Source organism: Gracilinanus agilis, chromosome 2 (genome assembly GCF_016433145.1).
Source record: "Gracilinanus agilis isolate LMUSP501 chromosome 2, AgileGrace, whole genome shotgun sequence".
Taxonomy (NCBI): Eukaryota; Metazoa; Chordata; class Mammalia; order Didelphimorphia; family Didelphidae; genus Gracilinanus; species Gracilinanus agilis.
Genome location: NC_058131.1, coordinates 480948895 through 480976378, shown reverse-complemented (window position 1 = coordinate 480976378; position 27484 = coordinate 480948895). Strand labels below are relative to the sequence as shown.

Here is a 27484-nt window from a genome sequence, read left to right as displayed (position 1 = left end):
AATCTAATATTGGAATTTATTTTACAGGATTATCCTGTTTTCAGAAAGAATGACATCTCTCAAGAGTCAATAAGACCTTATTGCTTTAAATGTTCAAATTCATACAATCAGGTGAACACGCATTGTAACCAAAATATTTATGACAGCTACTCTTGGTATCAGGAGATATATATATATATATATATATATAAAGATATATATATATATACATACATACATACACCATAGCACAATTACTATAGGAGTCCTGCAGGTGTGTACATTTCTTGTCATTAGATAGCACCAACAGTTCAATTTCATTTTACCAAATGTTATACCAGGTCATAAATTATACTAGATTCTTCACCAAACACATTTTTAGAATAAGAACAGCACCAAGACAAAACTATGCTGCAGTGGAATGTACTAAAAAGTGAAAAACTGATCCAGTTTGTGCAAATTATACCTTAAAATCAGCTAAAATCCTTAAGCATCACCAGAGCAAAGTATTGTATAGACACTGAGCCACACTTATTAGCTTCATTGAGGTACTAAGATGACAAAATAGCATCATACTACTAATCACAGGAAAAAAGTTGATTCTNGATATATATATATATACATACATACACCATAGCACAATTACTATAGGAGTCCTGCAGGTGTGTACATTTCTTGTCATTAGATAGCACCAACAGTTCAATTTCATTTTACCAAATGTTATACCAGGTCATAAATTATACTAGATTCTTCACCAAACACATTTTTAGAATAAGAACAGCACCAAGACAAAACTATGCTGCAGTGGAATGTACTAAAAAGTGAAAAACTGATCCAGTTTGTGCAAATTATACCTTAAAATCAGCTAAAATCCTTAAGCATCACCAGAGCAAAGTATTGTATAGACACTGAGCCACACTTATTAGCTTCATTGAGGTACTAAGATGACAAAATAGCATCATACTACTAATCACAGGAAAAAAGTTGATTCTATTAACTTAACCAGTTAGCTTAGATCTTACCCAAATGGAATAATTTGGACAGTGTGCAAAATGACAAGTGTGCTGTGTTTTTCATTTATATAATTCAACTAAAACAAGACTCACTCTTAATCCTCTGGGTGCAGAATAGTGGGATTTCCCCAAAGATCTTTTAATATAGTTAGATTAGGCCCTAACAGCTCTAGAGCCTGCTTTTCCCAAAGGGTTAACAGAAGTCTTGTAACATAGCAAATGCGAAGAAAATTAGCACATACTAATTTCCACCTAAGAAAGGTATGCTAATATCACCCAGTTCTTTCTTGTGACTATGATCCTCCTTATGTGGCCCAACTTGGGGACAGAAGAAGTAATACAACAAGGAACAAACTATGCTGCTTTTCTTGCCATGACTCTAAAGTGAAAATAGTAGTACTACTGTAATATTTTCCTTTTAAAGAGAGAATATATTCAGGTACCAAATTTCCACCTAGATTCTGGCAAGTCAAAAGCCTCCTTAAATAAACTGTAAATATTCTTTCTTCCATCACAGGAAGATAATGCTTTTAAAAGTTAAACCTTTATGTACTTTATGTGTGATCATTTCTCAGCACTGACACTATAGGTAGAGAATAGAGGTTAGAAGTCGAATCTCAGCAAAGAGTATGGACCCTTTACTTGAATTCCCCATCTGCAGTTTAATTTAAATATGTCCAAGCACAGTTTAGTGAAGAAAAGTATATGTCTTAAAAGACAACGTAAAACAAAACATACTAAAACTCATATGCCACAAACTTTAGAGCTCATTTTTTCATGCACATTCAGAATCTATGAAGTGGTTTCTAGAAGTTGACACCATCTCTACAAATTCATATGGTTTTCCTCAAGTCCTCTAAATCACACAAGGGCTCAGTGGCCTCACCTCCTAAAGATCATGTATGTATACTAATACTTAAGATTCTTGGGGACTGGAAGCAGGGTTCTTACTTTGCATGTTTTCAATAAATAGTAGAAGGAGGGGCTCAAGCAAGCCAAGGGGTTGAAAAAACCTAGCAGTATTTCAAAGCAACAGTTTTTCAAGCCACTGTGGGCTCTTTCACTTTATAATGTGGACACAGAAAAGCCAAACTGTTCTATAGATCATATTCCTGAATGAAAGATTGAGCCAAAACCACCTGCATAATTATGGGGGGGAAATGGGTTGTGTTAGATGCATAGGGACTTCTGACTCACTCTAGGCAAGCCTAACATGAAGCAAACAATGTTGCTGACTATATAGATAAGATACATTTTAGCATAACCTTTTAATAGGATAGAATTTAGAAGAACAAATCCAGCAGCAAGTGGTAATCAACTGCTACTTCATCTAGTAACAGTTCTTAATCAAGAGCTGATGTAAAACCAATTCTGAAACCTTGTAAAAAGAACAGAGGTTTATGTAGGCACTGGTTAAACTAAGTGCACCACATACCTGCTGGAATGTAATCCTATTTTACCACTTATAACTTTAGAAAATTCAAATGTCGAATAAATCCCCTGGAGAAGTGCTACTCCACCAAAACCTAGACACTGCAGATGCATGTGTAAAGGGAAGCTGAGTCGTGCTCTGTTAAGAAGGTCCTCAGACACAGCAGAAGCTTCTTTTAACTTCTGAACAAAGGAAATGTGTTCCCTAAGGTCTTCTCAGGCTTGCTTGGATATAGATCTACTACTTTCTGCTGTGTATGTGGGAGCCATGCTGCTGGGAATGGAAAGCTGCAAGGTCAGTCAGGCCCTTCTCAGAGACTTGGAAATCAATAATCTGTTCAAAGTGGCTGATCATTCTCCTACCAGTTCGCTTTCCTCTTCCTCCGCGTCTTTCTTTTCTTCTTTCTGCTCTTCAATATTTGCATCAAAATCTTCCATCTCCACCTGCACACCCCACACCAAAATCAATCATAGGGTCACACTTACCAAAATGGTTTATTCCTAACTATGACCCAGGAAAGGGCACAAGGTAAACTGCTATCTCATAGACAGGCAGCAGAACAGAAACTTAAGTCACTGCTTGTTTAAAATCTGATTTTAAGGAGGCAGCTGGATGGCTCAGTGGATTGAGAGTGAGGCCTAGAAATGGGAAGTCCTACGTTCAAATCTGGCCTCAGACACTTCCTAGCTGTGTGACCCTGGGCAAGTCACTTAACCCCCATTGCCTAGCCCTATAACAAATAAAATTAATATACATAATAAGGATATACATAAAAAAAGATATTAGGGTTTAAAAAAATTTTTTTAATCTGATTTTAAGAGCTTAAATTTCGAAGGTGCAGTGGAACAAAATAGGAAGTATATTCTATCTAATCTTCCTTCGTCTTCTGCCTTGTTACCTAGCTAAATGTATGCTTAAAATATGTATTTAATATACACTGGCCAAATATTGGCCTTTAATAACAAGATAATCATTGTGGTATAGAAAAATCTTAAAAACTGAGAAAGCATTTAATTATCACAATGATAAAAAATAGGTGAGGGCAAAGTTTTATGAAATCAGGGAATATCAATAAACTCTAGTACAATTAACAAAAACTCAAATTTTTTCACATCACATGACACTTTCTTAAGTAGATGAGGCCTTTCAGTACAGTTTCAGCTTAAATGAAAAGGGAAAATGATTTCCTAGATTTATATATTTTCTAAGGTTCACTGATTTTAATGTGGAAGGGCTTTAATGGTCATCTGGACAAATTCTCATTCACTCAGGCAGCAAATGGAAAAGTAGAGATTTAAACTCAGACCTTCCAGCACCAGGAGTCCATTTACAACAACAACACTGTCTCCACAAAAAACAGAGAAGTTGTTCCCATCTTTGACTATTCTCAGATGGTATAATAACTCTAATGCTTTTAATGAACCTTACAGTGCAAAGGCTACACACAAACTTGAGAAAGTGATGAATTACACATGACTTTAAAGTTGTTTTTATCTTGGAGTCGGGAAATTCTGGATTCAAATCTGGCCTCCAACATTTCCTAGCTTTGTGACCCTGGACAAGTCATTTGATCTCAAATGCCTAGCCCTTACCATTCTTCTGCCTTGGTATTGATTCTAACAAGGTACAGGTTAAAAAAAAGTTGTATTTTTTTAACATCTCTTATAATAACTAGAAAAAAGAGGTCTATATAACTAGAAAACACAGAAATCCCACTTTCCCCAGTCTTTCATTGTGAAAATTCAGGTCTGTTTAGCATTCAAATATAAAGACATGTACCTCTTCAATAGCAGCATCTTGCAACAAGGAACGGATATCCAGACGCATCATGTGACGAGGTGCAGTCTCCCAGTGATCAGCCATCTATAGAGAGATTGAAATGGTCAAGGCATCTGAGAGAAGTAGCAGAGTCAAAGAAGCAATGATCTCCAAATCAGAAGGGCTAAGTTTGAGTCCTGCCTCTGTCACTTTAATAACTGAGACCTCCCTAAAACCTTTTCCTCATCTGTAATAATAAGATGAACTAAATGTCCTTTAAGAGTCCTTCTAGTTCTGAAAGTCTACAATTTTCACTTTAATACTGATTCAAAGCTTGCTTAAAATGAGATAGACACAGACCAAGGTAAAAGGCTATTATGAGTCACATTACAGAAAACAACAACAATAATGATGATAACTGGCATTTAGGCAGCATTTTTACAGTTTTGTAAAGTTCTTTATGCATATTATATAATTGAATACTCAAAAGCTCTGTGAAATAAGCACCACAGGCATTATTATTCCCATTTTACAGATTAGAAAACAGATTCAAAGAAGTTCTGTGATTTGTCATGAGTCATCTAGCCAGCAAAGAGATGAGGGAAGGATTGAACACAGGTCTTCTGACTAAGCAGTGAGGTGGCACAGAAGATAGAGTGACAGGCCTTGAGTCAAGAAGACTCTTCTTCCTGAATTTGAATCCAGGTTCAGACACTAACTGTGAGGCCCTGCAAGTCACTTAACCCTGTTTGCCTCAATTTCCTCATCTGTCAAGTTAGCTGAAGAAGGAAAAAAAAGCACACCATTCCAGTATCTCAGCCAAGAAAACCCTAAATGGGTTCCCAAAGAGTCAGACTCAATTGAAATGAATGAACAACAAATCTTGACTTCAAATCTAACCCTATACTCACTACACAATGCTGCTTCTTAGAAGATTAAGACTAAGAATTTTGAAGTGTAGCTAATCACTTACAGGTATTAATAAAACTTTTCTTACTGAAACACAATTATAGTTACAAAGATCTTACAAAGGATCAAAATATGTTCTAAAGGAAAATAGGCTTTTTATAAGCATATCAGCAAAGATCCTGAACTACCAACTAACTTCAAAACCTTATGACTATGCATTTTAAAACAATCACCTTATTAATTTCCTTAAGTTTTCTTCCATGGATATTCCTTTTGCCACAAGTTTGGTTGTCTGCACTCATTTCAGCTAAATACACCTAGAAAAAAGAACTAGGAATTAAACATACATTCAAAGAATTACTATGATAACAAGGTATTATGAAATTAATATCTCTGTACCTCAAAACCCTTGGTTTTTGCGGCGCTCCAAAACTGTTCAAAATGCCTAACTCGGTCATTAATGGCATCTAGAATTATGAAGGGAAAAAAGCCATCATCCAACGTCTTCTTGAAAGTTTTGAACATGCTGGTACGGTAAGTCTCCTCCATATCAGCTTCATATTCATATTCCATTACCTGATTTAAGGAAAGATTAAAACTTAGCAGAAATAATGCAAGAAGTTTAAATTCTCATCTGAGTAGTAGTTGGTCAGAATCAGATACTATCTCAAAGTATATCATTACCTTTTTAATAATAATTCCATACACAAAAATACTATTACATATGTCTAGGGTTGGAGAGAAGTTTTTTAATTCCATCTGAAAAAGTTTATATTCCCAAATTTATCTTTCTTAAATTCCATTTCCCAAACCATAGAAGTCAGATATTGGAAATATATCATACCTTCTTTTTCACTCTCTTTCCAGTATCAGGGTCTTTTTCTTCTTTTTCGACTTCTGTGATAAAGTAATCATCCAGGCTGAGAACTCTAGGTGCAGGTCCCCCACATTCCACTTCCTTATCCTAAGAATCAATTAAAAAGGGCTGTTTTCTTCCCATTAAACAAAGTCTCCACTCTAAAAGTCAAGCTTATTCTACTAGTTTGGAAGCCAGAAATGAATTTTAAAATGCACTCAGGTGGGGCAGCTGGGTAGCTCAGTGGATTGAGAGTCAGGTCTAGAGATGGGAGAGGTCCTAGGTTCAAATCCGGCCTCAGACACTTCCCAGTTGTGTGACCCTGGGCAAGTCACTTGATCCCCATTGCCCACCCTTACCACTCTTCCACCTAGGAGCCAATACACAGAAGTTAAGGGTTATAAAATAAAATAAAATGCACTCAGGCAAGCACAGTATCTAGGAAAGGGGAAAATGATAGGCTTGCTGTATACTTCCTTGATCAGACCACAAATAGAGTACCTGTCCTTTGCTCAAACAGATTTTCAGAAGGACACTGAAAAAGCAAAGCATATCCAGAGATGGGCACCTAGAAATGTAAAAGGACTGGAAACCAAGCCATACAAGGAATTAGTTGAAGGAAATGAAGGAAAAACTTAAGAAGAACATGATAGCTATGCTTCTAGTTTTAGAAGAGATTTCACATGGAAGAGGAACCTGTTCTACTTGGCTCCCAAGAACAGAACCAGGCATAATACATTAAGATTTCTGCTTGACAGAAAGAAAAATTTCCTCACAAATACTGTTGTTCAAAAGTGGAATGGATTGCCCTGAAAAGCATCAAGTTCTTCATTTCTGAGGTCTTCAAAAGCAAAGACTACATAACCAATTGATAGAGGTATCATAGTCAGGATTGCCATTCAGGTATGAGTTAGATTAAAACTCTTAGATCTTGTGAAGTTTTGTCAACTTCCCCACAGCTTTCTGGGTTTGTTATCATCAGCTAATCCAGTACTTTTCACGTCAATAGTGAAATGCTTGGGGGCAAAGAGAACAAATAAGTCTCTAGATAATCTCAGAAGAAAACACAAGTGTTTACATTAAAACATGGCATACAGTGACAACCTGAAGCACAGGGGACCAAATGAAACATATAAAAGAACCCCTCAAAACAAGATGCTGCTAAGATGAAAGGTTAATCATAAAAACAAATATTTTTGTCTTTTCTGAACTCACACGAATAAGTTTTGCAACATGTGTCTTTCCACTTCCAGGTAATCCTCTCATTATGACAACTATCTGAAATACAAAGTACAAAGGGGAAAAAAATTTAGTCTTTTTTCTCTAACATCAGGATTTCTGTGCAATAAAAATCTTTATGTAACTGAGAACCTGACAGGCTGTCACAAATTATATATTACAGAAGCATATATTTATAATTCTCTACCATAACTAGTTAGAGCCATGACATGAAAACTTTTAGTGTACCTGTTTAGAGGAGCAGCTGGTAAAATAAATTATTTTTCTTAAACAATTGTAATCAAAACTTCTGCTTTTTTCCTGTTTTCCTCCACATAAAAGGAAATTTAAAATCGAGGTCTCACATTTTTACCCTCCACTTAGAGAGCTCTTTTAAAATGTGTTCACATTGCTTAGCCCTTAGAATTAATACACAATATTGATTCCAAGACAGAAGGTAAGGGTTTAATAAAATAAAATGTCTTCACAAGGCATTTGGAAAATTTAAAAGAAACCCTAGTTATTAATCTTAGGTAGGCTTCTAAATATTCTCCAAGTGCCTTAAGGAAATTCAAAATACATGATGACATAGGGGAGGGAAAAAAGACTGCAAATGTCATGTTATATTTATGCTATAGGAACTTTAAAATACTCAGGACCTTAAGTGGGCTCCTCATATGACTCTAGATACCATAAAACATGCTGGAAAAAAATCCTATATTCTTCAAAGACTAAGGTTTCAGTCCCAAGACAGTCACTATGTCTATGCTTCTCAGCTTCTTCATTTGAAATGGATATGACAACCCCTGCAACATCTACCTCATGTTTTGAGCAAAGTCGCAAAAAGCACAAGGTATATGTAGGCTCTGAGTACTTTTATATGAAAACTACTAACTCCATATAACTCACTCTCTCAGGTCGGCTTTCACGGCCTGGTGGTTTCAGAATATCATCGACATTCTTAGATTCCGGTTTCTTCTCTACCCGAGGTGCTGGAGGTGGCTGGTGACTTAAAGATGGTGCAGACATAGGCATCCGTTCCTCAGGATAAGTCCTTCGGTCTCCTAGAATTCCAGTAGTTGAATACATTATTTTTTACTTAAATAACAAACTTAACTCCTTCTAGTCATCAAAAGCTAATTTACCCTAAAGATCTAGAGACTATTCTAAAGCTTTAATTTGTTAAATTTAATTCTTTTATGGATATATTTAGATATATAATTAATATATGTAAATATAATAATAAATGATAGTTAATATAAACATACAGATTGAGAGAAATGATCAGCTTTAATTATATCCCCAGAAATCTGGAGATCCCAGGATGATTCTCTGCTTAATTTATACTAGTTTATAGTAAATAGCACTTTAAAAAAAAATGAAATTCAAAGGGAAATAATATGTGTTCTCATATTTTGATTAAAACTTCTGCTTTAAATTTTTAAGAGGAAAAATCTCATTTCCTTGATAAGACAATCAACTTAGAAAGCATATTTCTGAGCTGCTGGATTTTTAGCTCTTTCAAGAAAAAAAGGGAAAAAACTTATTAACCTACAATGACAACTATTTTGCATTGTCTTGAGATACCCAGATCCCATTATTTTCTATATGTAAAAAATTACAATATCACAATCAATCAACAAGCATTTACTAAACACTTCCTATGTTCAGGACACTGCTAAAAGTTAAGAAAATGAAGAAAAAAAGCAGAAACAGAGGGTCAACTAGGTGGCTCAGTGGATAGAGAGCCAAACCTGTAGTCAGGAGGACTTGAGTTCAAATGTGGCCTCACATACTTCCTAGCTGTGTGACCCTGGACTTAACCCCAATTCCCTAGCCCTTGCAGCTCTCTTCTGCCTTAGGAGTGATATTAAGACAGAAAGGAAGGGTTTACAAAAAAAAAAAAGTGTTTTGGACATACTGAGTTTGAGATCTTAGAATCAGAGGATCATAGTTTTAGATCTGGAAAGAGATCATCTAGGCCAACCCCTTCATGTTACAGAGGAGGGACCTAAGGCCTTATGGATATCTAGCTGGCAATGTCAAAGATGCAGTTCTTGATTTAGCACTGTATCTCAACAGAAAAACTAGGACTGAATCTATAGCTCTGGGAGTAATCTGCATAGAAGTGTAACTGAATCTAAAGGAGTTGATGAAATCAAGTGAGAGTATAGAAACAAAAGAGAATGGGGGCCAAAGATTAAGCCTTGGGGCATACCTATCATTAGTGGGCAAGATATAAATAATGATCCAGCAAAGCAATGTCATGAAAATTCAGAAATAAGAGTATCTAGGAAAAGAAAATAATGTCAAATTCTGCACAAAGTAGAAAAGGATGAGAAATAGGAAGAGGCCATTAGATCTGAGAGATCACTGGTAAAGTTAAAGAGCAATTTTAGTTGAATGAAGAGAAACACATGAGAATAAACTTCATTCTTAGAACTTAATATATATTGACAATGAAAAAATTCTGCACATGGTTAACATTCTGAATGTCCTAATATTCACTGAGGTGTTTCTCTACCTCCAAACATGGAAGGTCCATGGTCATAAGCTGGCCTGTCAGTTTTCCGTTCATATGAAGGCCTATCAAATCCGCCACGTCTGGATGAGGAGTGCTCTTTTTTATCACGATATGGCTGTGTCCTTGCAGCTGTGAGTGGGGGTGCCCTGATAAAAATGGACAATTAGTGGGATATCAGCTGTGAAATGACCATAACTCTAACCCTTATCAATGATGCCTTACATTTCAAACAAAGTTTTTATCTGCTTTACTATATTACTATACAAATCAGCTTTGCATATATATTTAAAAAAGGTTAAGAGCTGCAAAGGTCATCTACCTATTTTAAGCATGAACTGGCCTTGCCTTTACTTCAAGTTCACGTCTTCTCTCTTCCAACAAAATTTATACCCCATCTCTATCTGCTTAATTATCCCATGGAGTTCCAGAGAACATAAAAATACTCAACAAAAAAAGTATTCATGGTCCTTTTCTCTCCCAAACAAATGTATACAAGAACCTAAATAAGCAGTTGATAAAGTTTCCATAAAGTCTGATTGACTAATTAACTGTGGACCCCCGGGTTTATCATAATCTGCATGACTGACATGCCATGTTAATCTGCATAAAGGAGATTTTCTGGAGCATACCGGTCTTCCCGAGGACGGCGATCTCTGTCAAATCGATCACGATCATATTCAATAATGCCACGATCACGATCTCGGTCCCTGTGTGTTTCTCGATCCCTTTTAAAATCTCTATGATCTACCATGACATTGCTTTGACGATCAAAATAAGGTTCACGATCTCTATCTCTATCATAACGATCTCGTTGGCCTGGATGCTCTGGAAAAAATGATATAAAATGAACAATATAGTCTCAAACTTGAAGTAAAGGCTAAAGATGAAGTTAGTCTATAGATCTGTCATCAATTAAAATTTGAACTTCTTTCGGATATCAGAAAGGTAAATATTAGGTTTTAAAGGGTTTTCTTACCTGTCTCAAAAGCTGATCTTTCAGGTAAGGGGTCAGGACGAAGAGTTATTCTCTCTCCATAAGGTATTTGTTCAATTTTATTGGTGGATATGTCTGGTAAGCAAGATTGGGAATAAAAAGACTTAGTGTGACACTTAAGGCAGGCAAGAAACCTGGTAAGATTTAAGTGCTATGAACTTTCTGAATGGGTTTAACTACTGACTTGTGTGTGTGACCTTAATAAAGACTTCTGGGCATATATTTTATGTCTACAGCAAAAGGGAAAAAGTGAAGCAGAGAATAGCATTTTTAAAAAAAGCATAAAAGCACCAGATAAAGATATCTTTACTGATAAAGCAACCACTTCAGAAATACCTAATGTCCTACCACACATAGTGTCACTTCAACAAGAACTCCTAGTTGGCTATCACATCCAGAATGTGAGAAACTTGTGAAATCTAGTCATAGGTGAAAATTATTCTTTCCAAGGAAAATAAAATGGTTTCTTGGTTCTTTTATGTTAAACATATTTGCTAATTAGCTTAACTTTTTAAAAGAAGGGATTCAGGAATTAATTCATCCACAGAACATTATCTGTATTAATATCACCTTTTGAAAATGAAGTTGTCTGTATCACATTGTATTTCGATTATCTGGATAATTAGAATAGTACTATGGGCACTGAAACAACAAGCCTAAATTATAAGGAGAGGCAGAGAGTAACATAGAAAAAGACTGACACACAGAGAACTTGGTGTCGTTGTTATTAAATTCCTATTACAATGTTTCAAGATGGTATGAGGGTGACCCGGGGTGGGGGGGAGGGGGGTCCTACACGGCTGTATCAGTGGCAGGCAAGCTCTGGAAGGCTCTTTCATGGCAGAAAGGTTTCCATTATGATTCTAGATCAACAATCTATATTTCCAAGAATAAGCCTAAATGTGATTTCTTTGGCCATGGTCACCTATGAAATTAATGCTTATAAACCAAAGGTATAATATTTTTATTCTTTCTTTTTCCATCCCTCCATAGTCTACCCTAACCCAACTCAACTCTTCAACAAAAGGTTTTGATTTCCTCTGACTGTTGCCAAATACAAAATATAACAAATCTGGTTTGCAGGAGACTAAGCCTTTTGCTGGAAACTTTTTCTAGCAATATTTTAGTTTCATGATTTTTATAGAGATCATGGGGCAAAATGAGGCTGCTGGTGTCATGGATAGAGCACCATCCTTGGCCTCAGGAAGACCAGAGTACAAATCCTGCCTCTGTCACTAAAGAGCTATGTGATTTGAGATGGTCCCTTCACCTCTCTCAGACTCAATTTCCTTAACTGCAAAGTGAGATTAATACCACCTCCTTTATTAGGGTTAGTGTGAGGATTAAATTACATATGTAGAGTGCAGAGTATTTTTTCTAAAGATCTGATAAACTTTTTACATTGCTTATATTTCTCTGTCTGAATTACCCATCATAATAAAGTTTGCTTAGTTTTTTTAAAGAGGAAGGTAAGAAGGGGCAGCTCGGTAGTTTCATGGATTGAAAGCCAGGCCTAGGGGAGGTCCTGGGTTCAAATCTGGCCTCAGATACTTCCTAGCTCTGTGCCCCTGAGCAAGTCATTTAACCCTCACTGCTTAGCCCTTACTCTTCTGCCTTGGAATCATTGATTCCAAGATGAAAGGTAAGGGTTTTAAAAAAGAGGAAGGTAAGAAACAAAAACTTTCAATACATCAACAAAAAAATCAAACCTGATACTACATGCAATATTACATATTTAATAACCCCCCACCTTTACAAAGGCATCAGGAGAGGTGTTGTCTCACAGTTGCTGTTTTTGCTATTGGTATTATCAATCAAGCATACCTGTGAGTCAGCTTTAGTCTTTAACTCTGTATTTAAATTGTTTTTGTTGTAGTGGTTATTCTGTCATTCAGGCATGTGTGACTCTTTATAACCCTATGGTCCATATTGCCCAAGGGGTTTTCTTGGCAAAGATACTAGAATAGTTCGCCATTTCCTTCTCTAGTGGATTAAAGTCAACCAAGGTTAAGTGACTTACCTAGGGGCACAGAGCTAGTATGTGTCTGAGGACATATATAAATTTGGGAAGATATCTTCCTAACTCCAGGCTGGACATAATCCACTGTGCCACCTACCTTTCTCCTTGTATTAAAACACTTTTTATTAGGGGCAGCTAGGTTGCTCTGTGGATAGAGACAAGCCTGGAGAAAAGAGGTTCTAGATTCAAATCTGAACTCAGATATTTCCTAGTTGTGACCCTGGGCCTGTCACTTAACCCCAACTGCTTAGCCCTTACTGTTCTTCTGCCTTGCAGAAGTAGTAAGTATCAATTCTTTTTTTTTTTTTTTAAACCCTTATCTTCCAGTCTTAGAATCAGTAGTATGTATTGGTTCTAGGGCAGAAGAGTGGTAAGGGCTAGGCAATGGGGGTTAGGTGACTTGCAGGGTGTCAAACACCTGGGAAGTATCTGAGGCCAGATTTGAACCTAGGACCTCCCGTCCCTAGGCCTGGCTCTCAATCCACTGAGCCACCCAGCTGCCCCTGTAAGTATCAATTCTAAGACAAAAAGTAAGGGTTTTAAAAAAAACCACAACAGTAAGAATGGGAATATTATCACGTGTTAGATTTATGATAAGGGAAGAATTTGTGATCAACAAAGATATGGAAGCATTATGGGCCATAAAATGGATAATATTGATTACATTCAACTAAAATTTTTTTGCATAACAAAACCAATGTTGCCAAGATCAGAAAGAAAGCAGAAAAATGAGGAAATTTTTTAGAGCAAGTTTTTTTGAAAAAGGCCTTATTTGTCACCTATATAGAGAAATAAATCAAATTTATATGACTACAAGTCATTCTCCAATTGATAAAGTCAAAGGATACAAACAGGCAGTTTTCAGAACAAGAAATCAAAGCTATCTAGAGTCATATAAAGGGATGCCCATAAATTGGGGAATGGCTGATCAAGGTGTGGTATGTAATTATGATGGAATATTATTGTACTCCAGGAAATGGAAATCAGAATGGTTTCAAAAAAACCTGGAAGACTTACATGAAAGACATAGAAAGCGAAATGAGAAAAACCAGGAGAACATGTACACAGTAATAACAATACTAAATAACAATCAACTGTGAATGACTTAACTATTTTCAGCAATAAAATGATCCAAGGCAATTCTGATGGATTTGTGATAAAAAATGCTATCCATCTCCAGAAAAAGAACTGATGGAGTGTGAATGCAGATTGAAGTATCCTTTCTTTACTTTATTATCCTTAAGGTTTTTTGGTCTATGTTTTCTTTTGCAACATGATTAATATGGAAATGTTCTAAGTAACTGACTACACATATATAATCTAAATTAAATTGCTTGCTTTCTCAAGGAGGTGAGGAGGGAAGAAGGGAGTGAATATGGAACTCAAAAATTTTTTTTAAATGTTAAAAATTGTTGTTCAGATCTAATTGAGAAAAAAACAAAAATTAAATGTTAAAAAACAAAACAGTAAGAAAGGAACCAAATGTCCAAATTTTAAAACAACTTTCAGGTGTTTGGTCTCACAATTTAATACAAAAGAAATAGCTAAATATATGCTATAATATAACTAGGTTATACTAGAAGTTGTATGGAGCACATACATCACATATAGCAAGCCTTCTGACACTAGAAAATTCTCCTTAATACTAGGAACAGAAGTCAATCATTGTTATTTACCTCGGCCATGGCCATAGTCTACTGTCTGCTGCACTGGTGGGGGTTTAGACATTGACTGCATAACCACAGGAATTGGGCTTGGAGGGGGAATAGAAGGATGAATAGGTGGTGCTTTCATTGCAACAGATGGTGGACCTGTTTCTGAGGTATATTCTGAATTCAGTCCTTTATCTTCATTTGTATCCCAGAGTCCATGGAAAGAATCTTCATCCCAACGTTCTTGTTCCATAGCAGCAGGCTGTGGCTTTACCACTGGAGGAGGAGGTGGTATTGGGACAGGTGGCCTTGTCATAGGAAGAGATGGTCTTGCTGATGGAGCAGACTGTCTCATCCCTGGAAGGGTTGGTTTACCCATAGGAGGAGGTGGCCTGTAGGATCCTGGAGGCTTTACAAAAGATAAAGAGATTTTAATAAGTATATAAAAATCAGAACTTGCTCCTATACTTGAAGACATCTGGATTTGTTATCAACAGTATGAATGCCAGGGATGGGTAGTCTTAGCTCTGTTGTAAATTTATGACACGAACCAATAAGGCAAAGCAAACGCCTTTGCACTAGTTTCTTTCTAACACTTATCATCCCAATTTTTCCAGGATCACAGCAGCATTAAATTTTGTCATATGACCATAAAGAATATATATCAACAAACACAGGCTATATCTTCTCCTCTACCGTGCTCCAAAGTCTCACAGAGTGCTCAGCACAAAGCAAGTGGAGTTCACTGCCAGTGGGTAGAATGCTGTTTCACTAAGCAATCACAAATTACTATGATATAATGACCTTTCATTATCTTTTTCCTGAAGTGTATGTACTTTTTTCTTTTAAAAAACCCTTACCATCTGTTTTAGAATAAAAACTGTGTATTGGTTCCAAGGCAGAAAAATGGTAAGGGCTAGACAATGGAGGTCAATGACTTGTCTAGGGTCACACAGCTAAGAAGTATCTGAGGCAAGATTTGAACTCAGGATCTCCTGTCTTTAAGGCCTGGCTCTCTCAATCCACTGAGCCACCTACCTGGCCCTGGTACCTTTCATTTATATTGAATAAAGAAATCAAGGAATGAGAGAAAATAGATAGGATTCCATCTAGTCTATGGTTTTTTTCCTCTTTTTTTTGTTAAGTCTAAAACCCTAAAAATACATTGTATTTCTTACACAATTTACCCATGTACCTGAAAGATTCCTGGTGGACGTGAAGATGCAGCCTGCAATCTTGGTGGCTCAGGTGGCGGTGGTGGAAGATCAGGTGCCTGTGGCTCAGTGGCAAAGTCTTTGAGTTTCTGAAGCTGTTCTTTCTGTTCTCTGCATGTACATTGTGAGAAATAAGTCATGCCTTGTCTTATTCCTTTTGCAAAGTATAAAGACTAAGATTGAGGCTCAAGGAGAAAATTTACAACCTTCCCTATACTTCCCACAGGGGAAAAAAAAATCAGAGTACCCCAATACAAAAGGACTTCACAGATGGTGATCTCTGCCTCAATGTAGGGCCATAGCTAAACCACTGAAAATCAACGGCTATTTTCTTCTTTAAGGCACCATCGGAACAGAGATTCAACAATCTCCTCATGCATTTCAGTGTTTTACCATTTGATAATCAAGTATTTTCTTTCTGGTTCTGAGCCTTCATGTTCTAAGCCCATCTCTTTTTATTTATCTCTATATCCAAAGATTAAACATGAATTAGTCTTATCCCATAAGAAAGCATTTTAAATAACTTAAAAAAAAAAAAAAGAAATTCATGCTTCGACTAACATCCTCAGCTGTCTCTTCTTTTGTCAAACCAATCACATTCCTTTAACCTTTCCTCACCAAAGGTTTTTTTCTATCCATTTGATTTTCTTTGGCCTCTTTCTAGTTTTTCTGAATATTTTTTTAAAATGGTGTCCCCAAACTGGACATAATAACAAGTTTACGATATATGGAAAGACTTTTGGGAATTCTAAGCCATACTTCTTTTAATATATGACAATGTCATGCTGACTTTTCACAACAACAGTACAATGTTTCCTTGTATTGAACAATCTAGTCATTTATTATACTGTATTTCTTTTTTGGATGAGGTAAAAATAATTATAATTACAATAAGCTAATATGAAACTAGTAGATAAATTAACTTCACATCTAGTATTTCTATGCAAATCTTAAAAGAAAAATAATTTTCTGGCAAATTAAAAGTAATACTTTTTTTGGGAAAAGGACAAATGATACAGAATGATATACTTGGCAAAGGGTGAAAAATATTTCATTAAAAAATGAAACTTAGAAATAATAGACATTCCCCAAAAGCTAAGTAGTCAAATGATATGAACAAATAGCTTTTGAAAAAATTGCAAATTATTAGCAACTGAATGTAAAAATGATCCAAGTCAATAACAATAAATGTAAATCAAAACAACTTTGATGTTTCATCTCACACCTTACAAAAAGGCAAATATGATAAAAGATGGGAATAGCATTGGAGGAGTTTCAGGGGAAAACAGACACACTAAGTCATTACAATCCATTTTGGAAAGCAATTTCGAATTATGCAAACAAAGTGAGTTAAAATGTCCTTCGACACAGAGATCCTACTGCTAGGCTTATATTCCCAGTGAGCCACAAAAAAGTCCTCATCTACACCAAAATATTTATAGAAGCATTTTTTGTGATTACAAAAAACAACTAGAAACCAAACTGTGGTACACAAAAGAAATGAAATATTACTGTCCTATTAGAAATGACAAATATGATTAATATAAAAAAGCACAGAAAGATCTATATGAACTGATGCAGGATGAAGTAAGCAGAGTCAAGAAGTCAGTGTACAATAACTACATGTGAACAGAGCCACAACAAAAAAACCAAAAGTGAATGTTAAAAAATTACAAAAAACAAGTATTGCTCCAAAAAAGGGATATGAGAAGACCTTTTCACCCTACTTTTTTGCAGAAGTGGGATATCTGCCAATATGATCACACATATTTTCAGATTTTTGCACTTTTGATCAGTTTTGCTGATTTTTTCACTTTTTCTTTTTTTTTTTTTTTTGTCTTTAGAAATATTGTTATATGAGGTGGCTACCTGTGAAGGGAAGAGATACTAGGGAAAATTTTAGTGATTTAATAAAAACTTCCAAACTTCTGACTCCATAACCAGGACTAATGTTCTAACAGTGTAAATTACAGTACATGTAATAACAGCCTAGAAGTCAAGAAATTTGGATTCTATCCCCCCTTCCAATGTAGAAAATATTTCATTTTGTAAAAACAGTAATAACCTCAAATAAAGGTAGCAAACTTCCATTTATGATTAAGGTTGAAATTGCTACAAGAAGGACGTTAAAGAATTCTGGAGCTAAATTGACATAACATTTTAAGATTATGACAAAGAGTAGTAAGCACTGATTCTCTCTTATCCAATATAAAAGAACTTGCCCTCTGAAAGTAGAGAAAAAACTATTTATTGGGAAAAATCAAAGGCAATGTCATGACTCAAAAAAATTTGACCTTTGAAAAGTTAAATAAATAAAAATATACCCAATTTGCTGGCAAGATATCGACAAAAAGACTAAATAACAATTTTCAATTTTTGAATTTTAGGGCATAAACTTACAAATTCACATGGATTAGTTCAATTCAAAGGCTCATGTGCTACTAAGTATTTGGGATACAAAGATGAAAAATGACAGCTCTCAGGCTTTAGCTTATAATCCAGTAGTACGGAACAGAAAGGAAGGAGGAGCGCAAAAATTGCCAATGATAAGTTATAATGTGAAAAATGCATTGATGGCATTAAAAGCACTATTTATATTCAGAGTACAAAGAATGGAATGCACAAATGCATTGTCACATTAAAATTACTTTCTTGTCCTAAAGCTTGATGACAAGAAAGGAGCAAAAATCCTGTTTGGCTAAAACCCTGCATTTTAGTGTGAGGGAATTGAGAGGAATAAGATAAGTGGTTAATTGTGGGAAATAAGTGAAGGACACTCATTCCAACTTGTGACTCAATTCTGGAGCTAGCTCAGTTCCCTTCCTATTTAGTTATGGGTCTAATCCAACTTCTGTCCTAAGGAAAATTGTTTTCAACTGTAGGATTTGGGAGAATACTTTATTGCACTGTTTGAACCTAGCCCTATGTGGCTGGGAAACTAGACTCCCTTTTCTGTTTAGAGAACCCCTAATCAAGGGCAAAGGTTATGCTGTCCAGAATGCACTCATATTCTAAGATTTATGTAAAGAGTTTTCTCATTATTGTATATCTCAAACAACCTATATGTCTTATCTGAGAACTGGTCCCATACTGATCAAACACTGTTCCCATGTTTCTTTCGCTGTTTACAAATATTTAGGTAGGAATAGGACATCTCCTTTCTGAATTCAGTGAATTACACATATTCACTCTCTCCCTTCCCTAGTCTGGAAAGTCTCTAATCTTTCATTCAATTACAAAACAGATCAGATAATGTTTTATTCTTTCCTTTTAATTAACTGACCTTATTTCACTGGTTGTTTTTAATGTATAAAAGTCCCTGTGTTGGGATCCAGTACCAATTTGTGGAAAGGGCCCAATCCTGGTTTGTTGGGCAATTGGGCATGCATTGCTTCATAAATCAATATGTTCAGAACATCAAACCTTTGTTTCCTCACTCATTTCATCTTTTGCTTGTTATACTGATAAGTAGGAACAAAAAAGTCACTAAAGATTTTTAGAGCAAAGGAATGACATGGTCAGTCATATCTCTATACATTAGGAAGTTAACATCAGCAGATTAGAAAGCAGAGAATCAGAAGCAGCAATTCAAGTTAAAAAGGCTATCACAACAGTCTAAACAAGAGATAAAATGAGGGGCTAAACTAAGGGTGATAGCCATAGAAAGAAGAGAGGTACAAGAGAAATTGTGGTCAGAAGCAGACAACCTCAACTCGCTATCTGTTCAAATGCCTCTAGCCCTATGAAAACATCATCTCATCCCCCCAAAAACCCTCTAAACAACTCACTGGGAATATACAACCTAGGAAGAATTTTCATCTTCCATAAAAATATTAGTATCAAACACCAAATTAAAACTACTTGAAAAGAATTGAGAAGCAAGATAATTCCAACAAAGTAAATGAGACCATTCTGAAAAACAGTTTAAGCACTTTTTTGACTCAACAAATTATTGTCAGTAGTTAACTTACCGTAGCATTTTCAGTTCCTGTGCAGCTTTCAAAATTATTTCATGCTGCCTTTGACTAAGGACCATTACCCCTCCAAGAGACTGATCAGAGTCCAGGTTTCCTTCTGCTCCCAACATTTCAGATGAATGGTGTGATGGGGGAATAGGTGGCATATGATCCCCCATAGGGGAATGTCTGTCTACATCAGATGAGTACCATCTGTCTGACAAGCGTTCTCTTTCCCAGTCCATTCGCTCAGGAAGGTAATCTCGTTTTTCCCGCCATGTTTCTCCTCTCTCAGGATATTCTCTAATTCTCAACTCTCCCCTGTCACGAAGGTCCCGATCATACATGTGATCTCTATCTCTTTCATCTCTCCATCTGTCATCACGATATCGATCCAAAGGTGGAAGAGGTGGAAGGGGTGGCAAAGGTGGAAGTGGAGGAATATCACGTTCATGAAATTGTGATTCTTGGTCATCCATTGGTCTCATGTAATCTCTGTCCCATTCTCTATCCAATTCTCGGTCATACATATCCATAGGTCTTCCCATACGGTCCCGGTCTCTGTCCCGGTCCCTGTCCATTTCCCTATCCATATCCCGGAAGTCCCGATCCATATCTCGATCTCTATCCCAATCATCCCACCAAGATCCTCGCCGATCGACATCGTGGGACCGAGAAGGTGGCAGTGAAAATCTATCCTCTCTGTTGTATGGATCTACATCATCTTGATAATCTGGCTCACATTCTCTCCAGTACCTCTCTCTGTCCCAATCATCAAGTCTTTCCCGTTCTAAAGGAGGGACATTTCTACCATCTAATGCAAAGTCTTCATGTCCTCTATCCTCTCCGTGATTCCAGGGAGCCCTAGATGCTTCATCTCGATGATAAGGGGGCATTTTTTCCCCATCTCCAATCCTAACTGATTTATCTACATTACCAGGTTCTAGTCTGGGTATACCTTTATCCCTCCCAAATTCTGGTCTGCCTAGTCCCCTTTCCCGACTTCCAGGACGCCGAGGTGGTCCCCTCTCTCTGCTTCCAGCCCTGTGAAGTGGAGGCCCTCGCTCCCGACTCCCAGCCCTTCTAGGAGGTCCTCTTTCTTGACTGTTGGCTCTCCGGGGAGGTCCCCTTTCCCGGCTGCCAGCTCTCCCCCTATCTTGGATGTCTGCCTGACTACCTGGAATTTTCTCCCTACCACTTCCCAGTCTTCCTAATCCTCTATCTCGGCTGCCTGATCGTCTTCCCATCATCCTCTCTCGACTGCCTTCTTGCCTGCCCATCTTCTCTCGACTCTCTTCTCTTCTGCCAATTACTTTCTCTCTAATGTCTTCTGGTTTACCCATCCCTGGTCCCTGATTAATTATTTGTCCTCTACCTCTGTTTGTCAGGCCCTTTTCCCTCATGTCTTCAATTCTTCCTTGTCCTCTACCTCTGTAAGATGAACTGTTACCTCTATTGCCTTCTGGCCTATGATCTCTGTTATCTAGCCTGGTCAATCCCTTGTCCTGGTTATTTTCTAACTGAGGGATACCAACACCTACAGATTTTAAATCATTATTTGCAGTTAATGAAGACATAGGTGGTGCTCCTCCTCCATCCATTCCTCCTGTTCTTGATGGAAAAGTTGATTGAATAGATGAAGATTTGTTTACAAAGGGTTTCTGGCATTGTCCCGGTATAGGCTGACCAGTTTTATCTATTTGTTTCTCCATACTTTGAGAATTCTGACTCCAATTTGAAGGATCATTAGATCCTGCTTGGACTTCAGTTTGAGGAACATCATGTTGAGCATCTTTTAGTTTCTCACTGGACTGAAATGACTTAGATTCCTTCACATCTGCAGTAAGAGAAAATGGAGTTGGAGACATTCTATTGTTCTTTTGTTGTCCACTACTGGAGTCTATTAAAGGTTCCTTGTTTCCTAGATGAGATTCTACTTGTGATTTAGGTGGATGTTGCTGTTGTTGCTGCCCATAAGCTGGCTTAGATCCTCTCCACTGAGGTCCACTTTGTCGAGGGCCCTGGGAAGTATTTGAAGAAATATAAAACTGAGATGCAGGCCCCCGGGGAATTGTCCCCCATTTGCTTTTAGAGGCACCCTCTGAGTGGTGCCCTTCATATTTGGGTCTTGGTCCGTCTGAACGATGTCCTTCAAAACGAGGTCCTTTAGGTCTTGGTCCTTCGCATCTTGCCCCTGGTGAATCAAATCTTCCTCGAGGACCATCAAACCTATAAACAAAGTAAAGACATGTTTTAAGGAATCTAAATTAGTATGGTAAAGGGAAAAAACCTACATGTTTAAGACCCTTGAGTGTTTTAAGACCATGTTTTTTTCATAACAGCTTTTATGGAACTAATGAACTAACTTCCATCTTGAAACCAGTGTTCTAGGATGAAGGTTGGTGAACTATAGCCCACAGGCAGCTTTAGAACAGTATTATGAAATAGGTATTAGGCGAGATTGCTAAAATCCTGTCACTATCACTCAATTTTCTAGGGAAAAAAATATTGTTACACATACAAATTATAACTTGACAACACTGAAGTTTATGGTTTACAAAACATGTTAACACCTAAAAAGGAATAGTTTAGAAAATAGAATTTATGCAATGACAGCAAAGTTTTCTCATTTTGAAAGTAACAATCTCCAAAGCCATTATCTTGAGTAATACCTTTCAAGTTGCTACTGAAACAAATGGGTATTACAAGTTAGATGATTTTTAATACTTGTTAGCTCTATGATACATTATTGGTTCTTAAAAATAAAAATCTCAATGGCTCGACAGGCTTTATTTGGGATGTTATTTCACAAAAAAGTTTAGGAGATAGTTTTGGAGTCATATTTCATATATGTAGTTTAGAACTTTCAAAAAAGCAGACAAGAAACAGAAAAGAGAAGATTTCAGTTGGTTAAATTATAGTGACAGGAAAGAAAATGTTACTTTGGTTCAGGACTTAGGAGTTCAATAGAAGGGAGAATACCATACTTTCAGGAAATGGCAATGTGGTAAAAGACAACAAAAAAAAAACAAATTTAAAAAAGCAAAATTAAAAAATTGCTTTATTTAAAAATCTTATTCAAAATCAAAGGTGACTTCCCCCCTTTCTAAATGAAAACTGTGGTTCATAAAAAAAAAAAGTTTCCTGATTGATAAAGTATTACAAGTTTGGTTAAGTCATAGCTCACATATGTTCCTTGTCATTGCTATACATCAGAAGAAAGCAGAAAAGCCAAACGCATATTTTCTAGCTATGTATTTGAAACTGAGAAGTGATAAAGAAACATGAACATTGTAATTCAGTACTAAAATATCTTTACCCACAGAAGTTGTGGCTGTGGTTCTTCTTGGGATTCTTGAAAGAATGAAAACTGGCTGACATCCTGCAGTTGTTTACTGTTTAACTCACAGAAGGTTCCCTAGGGCCTTGAGAAGTTAAGCAACTTGCTCAGGGTCACAGAGTCACTATAGAAGTGTTCTGAGGTAGAGCCTGAACCCAAGGTGTCCTGATGCCAAGAAAGGCTCTCTCTCAAGTATGTCATTCTCCCGTAGAATATCCCACATGTGAGATAAGGATATACAAGACTAGAGTAATTTTAACATATGAGGGGAATGTGAGGGTTTAAACATTTTGTAAGCTTTAGTCAATAATACTGATAGTTATGAACTAGTAATTTTTTTCTATCAATTAATTTTTATTTAGGACCAAAAAAATCAGATCTCTATAGTGTTGGAAGGAAGGAAGCCATGCAGAACAACTCCTTTCTTTTATAAATGAGAAAACTGAAGCTGAAATCAGATTCTCTAACCTGAGACTCATAAGTGCTCTTTTTTCCATCTTACCTTGTTATATTGTTATTTCTTTCTTTCTTTCTTTCTTTCTTTTTAAATAAAAACCCTTTCCTTTCATCTTAGAATCACTACTCTGTACTGGTTCTAAGGCAGAAGAGCAGTAAGAGCTAGGCAATGGGGGTTAAGTGACTTGCCCAGGATCACATAGTTAGGAAGGGTCTGAGGCCAGATTTGTACTTAGGACCTCCCAACTGTAGTCTTGGCTCTCAATCCACTGAGCTACCCAGCTGTTCCATCACCTTCATTTCTTAATAGATTCCCTTCTCTTCCACCCCACTCTAGTCTATCCTTCCCTACATCAAGGATTTTTGAGAAGAATTTTTAAAAAAAGGCAGTTCAGCACAATAAGGCAAAACAGCAATAAAGTGGAAGTTTTTATACAACTTCCACACCCACAGTCTCTCTCTTCAATGAAGAGAGAGAAGTACATGGCCAACTCTTCTTTGTGTTGAAACTTGGTAATTTTTAATCACACAACATTCATTTGTTTTATTGTTCTTTCCACTTATGTTATCATAGGTCATCTTATATTGTTTCCTGGTTCTTTTTGATGCACTCTGAGTCAATTCAGAAGTCTGCCCATGCTTCTCTGAATTCTTCACATTCATTTTCTTTCTTTCCCTTTAAAAAAAAGTTTAAATTCTTACTTTTCATCTTAGATCAGGGCTGAATATTGGTTCCAAGGCAGAAGAATGGTAAGGGTCAGCCAATGGAGTTAAGTGACTGGTCCAGGATCACATAGCTAGGACGTGTCTGAGGCCAAATTTGAACACAAGCCCTAGACCGGATTCTCTATCAATGAGCAACCTAGCTGCTCCCCCAAATTCACTGTTTCTTATAATAATATTCCTTTACATTTAGGAGTTCTTAACCATGATCCATGAACTTATTTTACAAATATTTTGATAACTGTGTTTCAATATACTTGGTTTCCTTTGTAATCTTAATATGTTTTCCATTGATGCCAAAAAAAAAAAAAAAATTAAGGAATTCCTGCTTTACAAATTCAGGTACTACAATTTGTTTAGTTATTTTCCAATCAATGGGTACCTACTTTGCTTCCATTTTTTCATTCCACAAAAAATTCTACTAAAAAAGTTTAGTTTTTTGGTATATGTGGGACTTTTATATTTTTAATATCTTTGGAATATAAGCCTAGCAGTGGGATCTCTGATTCAAAAGGTATAGACATTTTAATTAGTTCTTTAGTGTAGTCCCAAATTCTTTCCAGAACTGGAAATTGTTTGACCAATTCATAGCTTATTAACACAGTAACAGTATTCTGTTTTCCCATATTACCTTCAATAATATCTTTCCATCTTTTTTTTACCTTTGCCAATTTGTGAACATGAAGTGAAAAATCAAGAATTGTATTAACAGTTCATTCTTTCAGTGACTTAGAGCCATCTTTCATATGGCTATTAATGCTTTATAATTTCTCTTTTAGGAACTGTTTGTTTATATTCTTTGACCACTTATTCATTGGGGCATGGCCATTAGTTTTTTCTGGACCATATTTCACTGATATGAGGAATTCTCATTGAAGAAACTCCTTTATCAATGCAGATCTCCACCTTTACTGCAGCTTATAATGTTAGAAAGTTACCTTAGAGCAGTGGTTCCCAAACGTTTTTGGCTTACTGCCCCCTTCCCAGAAAAAATATTACTTAGCCCCCTGGAAATTAATTTTTTTTTAAATTTTAACAGCAATTAATAGGAAAGATAAATGCACCTGTGGCCATCTCCACCCCCCTCAATCGCTGCAGCATCCACCAGGGGATGGTAGCACCCACTTTGGGAATCACTGCCTTAGAGAATCAAGAGCAGCCAGGTGGTGCAGTGGATAGAATGCCAGATCTGGAGTCAGGAAGATCTTAGTTCATATCTGACCTGAAACACTTACGAGGTGCATGCTCCTGGGCAAATTGTTTAACCTCTATTTGCCTCAGTTTCCTTATCTATAAAATGGAGATAATAGCAGCACCTACCTCCCAGGTTGTTAGTGAGGATCAAATGAGATAATTGTAATGTGCTTAGTCCAGTGCCCGATATAAAGTGCTATACAAGTATTAAGTTAGTACTATATGTCAGCTATTATTATATTATTAAAGCTATAATTTTCTATATATCTTGGATATGAGAGCCATATCAGAAATAAATGAAGCAGAGATTTTGTACCAACTGCAAAATGCTTTAGTCTTCCATTTATAGTAGCTCTATGTGATATAACAGTTCTCTTCTTTCCCAGTTGTATTAATGGGATTTGTACAAAAGTTTTTCCAATTTTATGTAATTATGTATTTTTCTTTTGTGATCTCTTTTATCTTTCATTTGGTTAATAATTCCCCCAGTCATAGTTCTGAAAAGTGTCTGACTTTGATACTGGTCTAAACTAATTTGTCAAACTATTTTCCAGTTTTCCCAGTAATTGCAGAAGAGTAAGTGCTTTCCCAAGTACTTAATGTGCTCAAATTTATTCAGCATTTGGTTACTGAATTTGATGGTTTCTGTCCTTGTTTACTTAGCTGGTTCCACTGATGTACTGTTTTATTTTTTAACAGGCATCAAAGAGTTTTGACAATTACTGATTCATAATATAACCTGAGCTCTGAAAGTACCATCCACCCTCAACTCTTTCATTTCTATTTTATTCCTTAATTTTGCTTGAGAATTTTGACCCTTTGTTCCTCCAAATGAATTATACTGTCTAGCTCTAACATAATCTTGCCTACTTGACTGACATAACAGCAAATTTATAATTTCAGTTAGTACTGACATTATTATAGTGATGCAGTCCAAACATGACCAATGAATGTTCCTCCAATTTTTAAAGCCATTCTTTGTTTCTTTAAAGTATCAACTATCTCTGAGAAGAATCTGATGTCCAAGATATATAGAGAAAATAAATATAAGAGAACTAGATCCTTTGCCTAATGGAGTTTAGTAAAATATATGAACAAACAGTTCTCAAAAGAATTCAAAAAATTCTTCAAATATGATATAAAAATGAAATGAAGTCAATAGCTTTCCAGATCTCCCCCCAAAATAAGTGCTTTGCAACTCTATGTTTTGCTTACAGTATGTGTTCATAGATAAACTCTTAGATATTTTATACGTTTTGTAGTTATTTTGAGTAGGATTTCCCTTTATATCATTTCCTTCCAGATTTTGTTATTAAACAGAACTTGTTATCTTGTTTGTCATAGATACACTGATGTTTTTGGTAAATTTATTTTAAAACTTCCTACTATACTGAAGCTATTCTCAATTAGTTTACTTGATTCTTTGTTGTTTTCAAAGCAAATCATAATGTTTTCTCTTTGCAAATGGTTCATGCCTTCAATTTCTTCTTCTTTGTTAGTCTTAATATTTCTAGAAGCACCTCTGAATATTAACAGAGGAAGCAAGGTATCATTGCTTTATTCTTATATTAAATGAGACAGCTTCTAATGTTTATCCATAGCAAATACAGCTAACTGAGTTTTAGATATGCACTCTTTACATTTAAAATTATCTTTCTATGCCAATCATTTAAAGGTTTGTTTTTTTAAATTTATTATTATTTTGATATGAAAATATTACTACTTAAGGATTTTTTTTGCAATAAGAATTATACTTTGTCATAAACATTTTCTGTTTCTATTGATATAATCATATGACTTCTGTTTTAAATAGGAGTATGTTGTTTACTTAATGTTAAACCATCTTTGCATCGCTAGTCCAACTCAATCAGAGTAGAATTATATTGTTGACATATTGTTCTATAACCTTTTCCCAGAATTTTATCAAAATTTTTGCATATTCATTATTAATACTGGTCTAGAGTTCTTTTTTTTTTTTTTTTTGCTTTATTCCTCACTGGGTTGAACATTAGGACTATATTTGTCTCATCAAAGAAATCTGATAGAATGTTTTTTCTCAAAATTTTTAAACTCTTACCTTTTGTCTTAGAATCAATACTAATTATTGGTTCCAAGGCAGAAAAGTGGCTTTTAGCCAATTGGGGTTAAGTGATGTGCCCAGGATTACATAGTAGAAGTGTCTGAGGCCAATTTTTAACCCATGACCTCTAGTCACCAGGCTTGGATCTCTATCCACTGAGACACCT

At 36.0% G+C, this 27484-nt stretch overlaps 1 protein-coding gene across 1 annotated transcript in view; it reads right to left on the bottom strand.

Moving 5' to 3' along the window:
• The window catches only part of YLPM1 (YLP motif containing 1), a 57175-nt gene that overhangs the window by 10815 nt on the left and 18876 nt on the right, over positions 1-27484 (bottom strand). Inside the window, exons 5-18 of the mRNA XM_044664944.1 lie at positions 20790-21754; positions 19541-20756; positions 15551-15680; positions 14380-14764; positions 10666-10758; positions 10319-10514; positions 9690-9811; positions 8075-8229; positions 7163-7225; positions 5936-6055; positions 5491-5667; positions 5325-5408; positions 4204-4287; positions 2787-2867 (exon numbers count right to left, since the gene is read on the bottom strand). Of these exons, the coding sequence (XP_044520879.1) occupies positions 2787-2867; positions 4204-4287; positions 5325-5408; positions 5491-5667; positions 5936-6055; positions 7163-7225; positions 8075-8229; positions 9690-9811; positions 10319-10514; positions 10666-10758; positions 14380-14764; positions 15551-15680; positions 19541-20756; positions 20790-21754 (3871 nt within the window). The remainder of the gene's footprint in view (positions 1-2786; positions 2868-4203; positions 4288-5324; positions 5409-5490; positions 5668-5935; positions 6056-7162; positions 7226-8074; positions 8230-9689; positions 9812-10318; positions 10515-10665; positions 10759-14379; positions 14765-15550; positions 15681-19540; positions 20757-20789; positions 21755-27484) is intronic.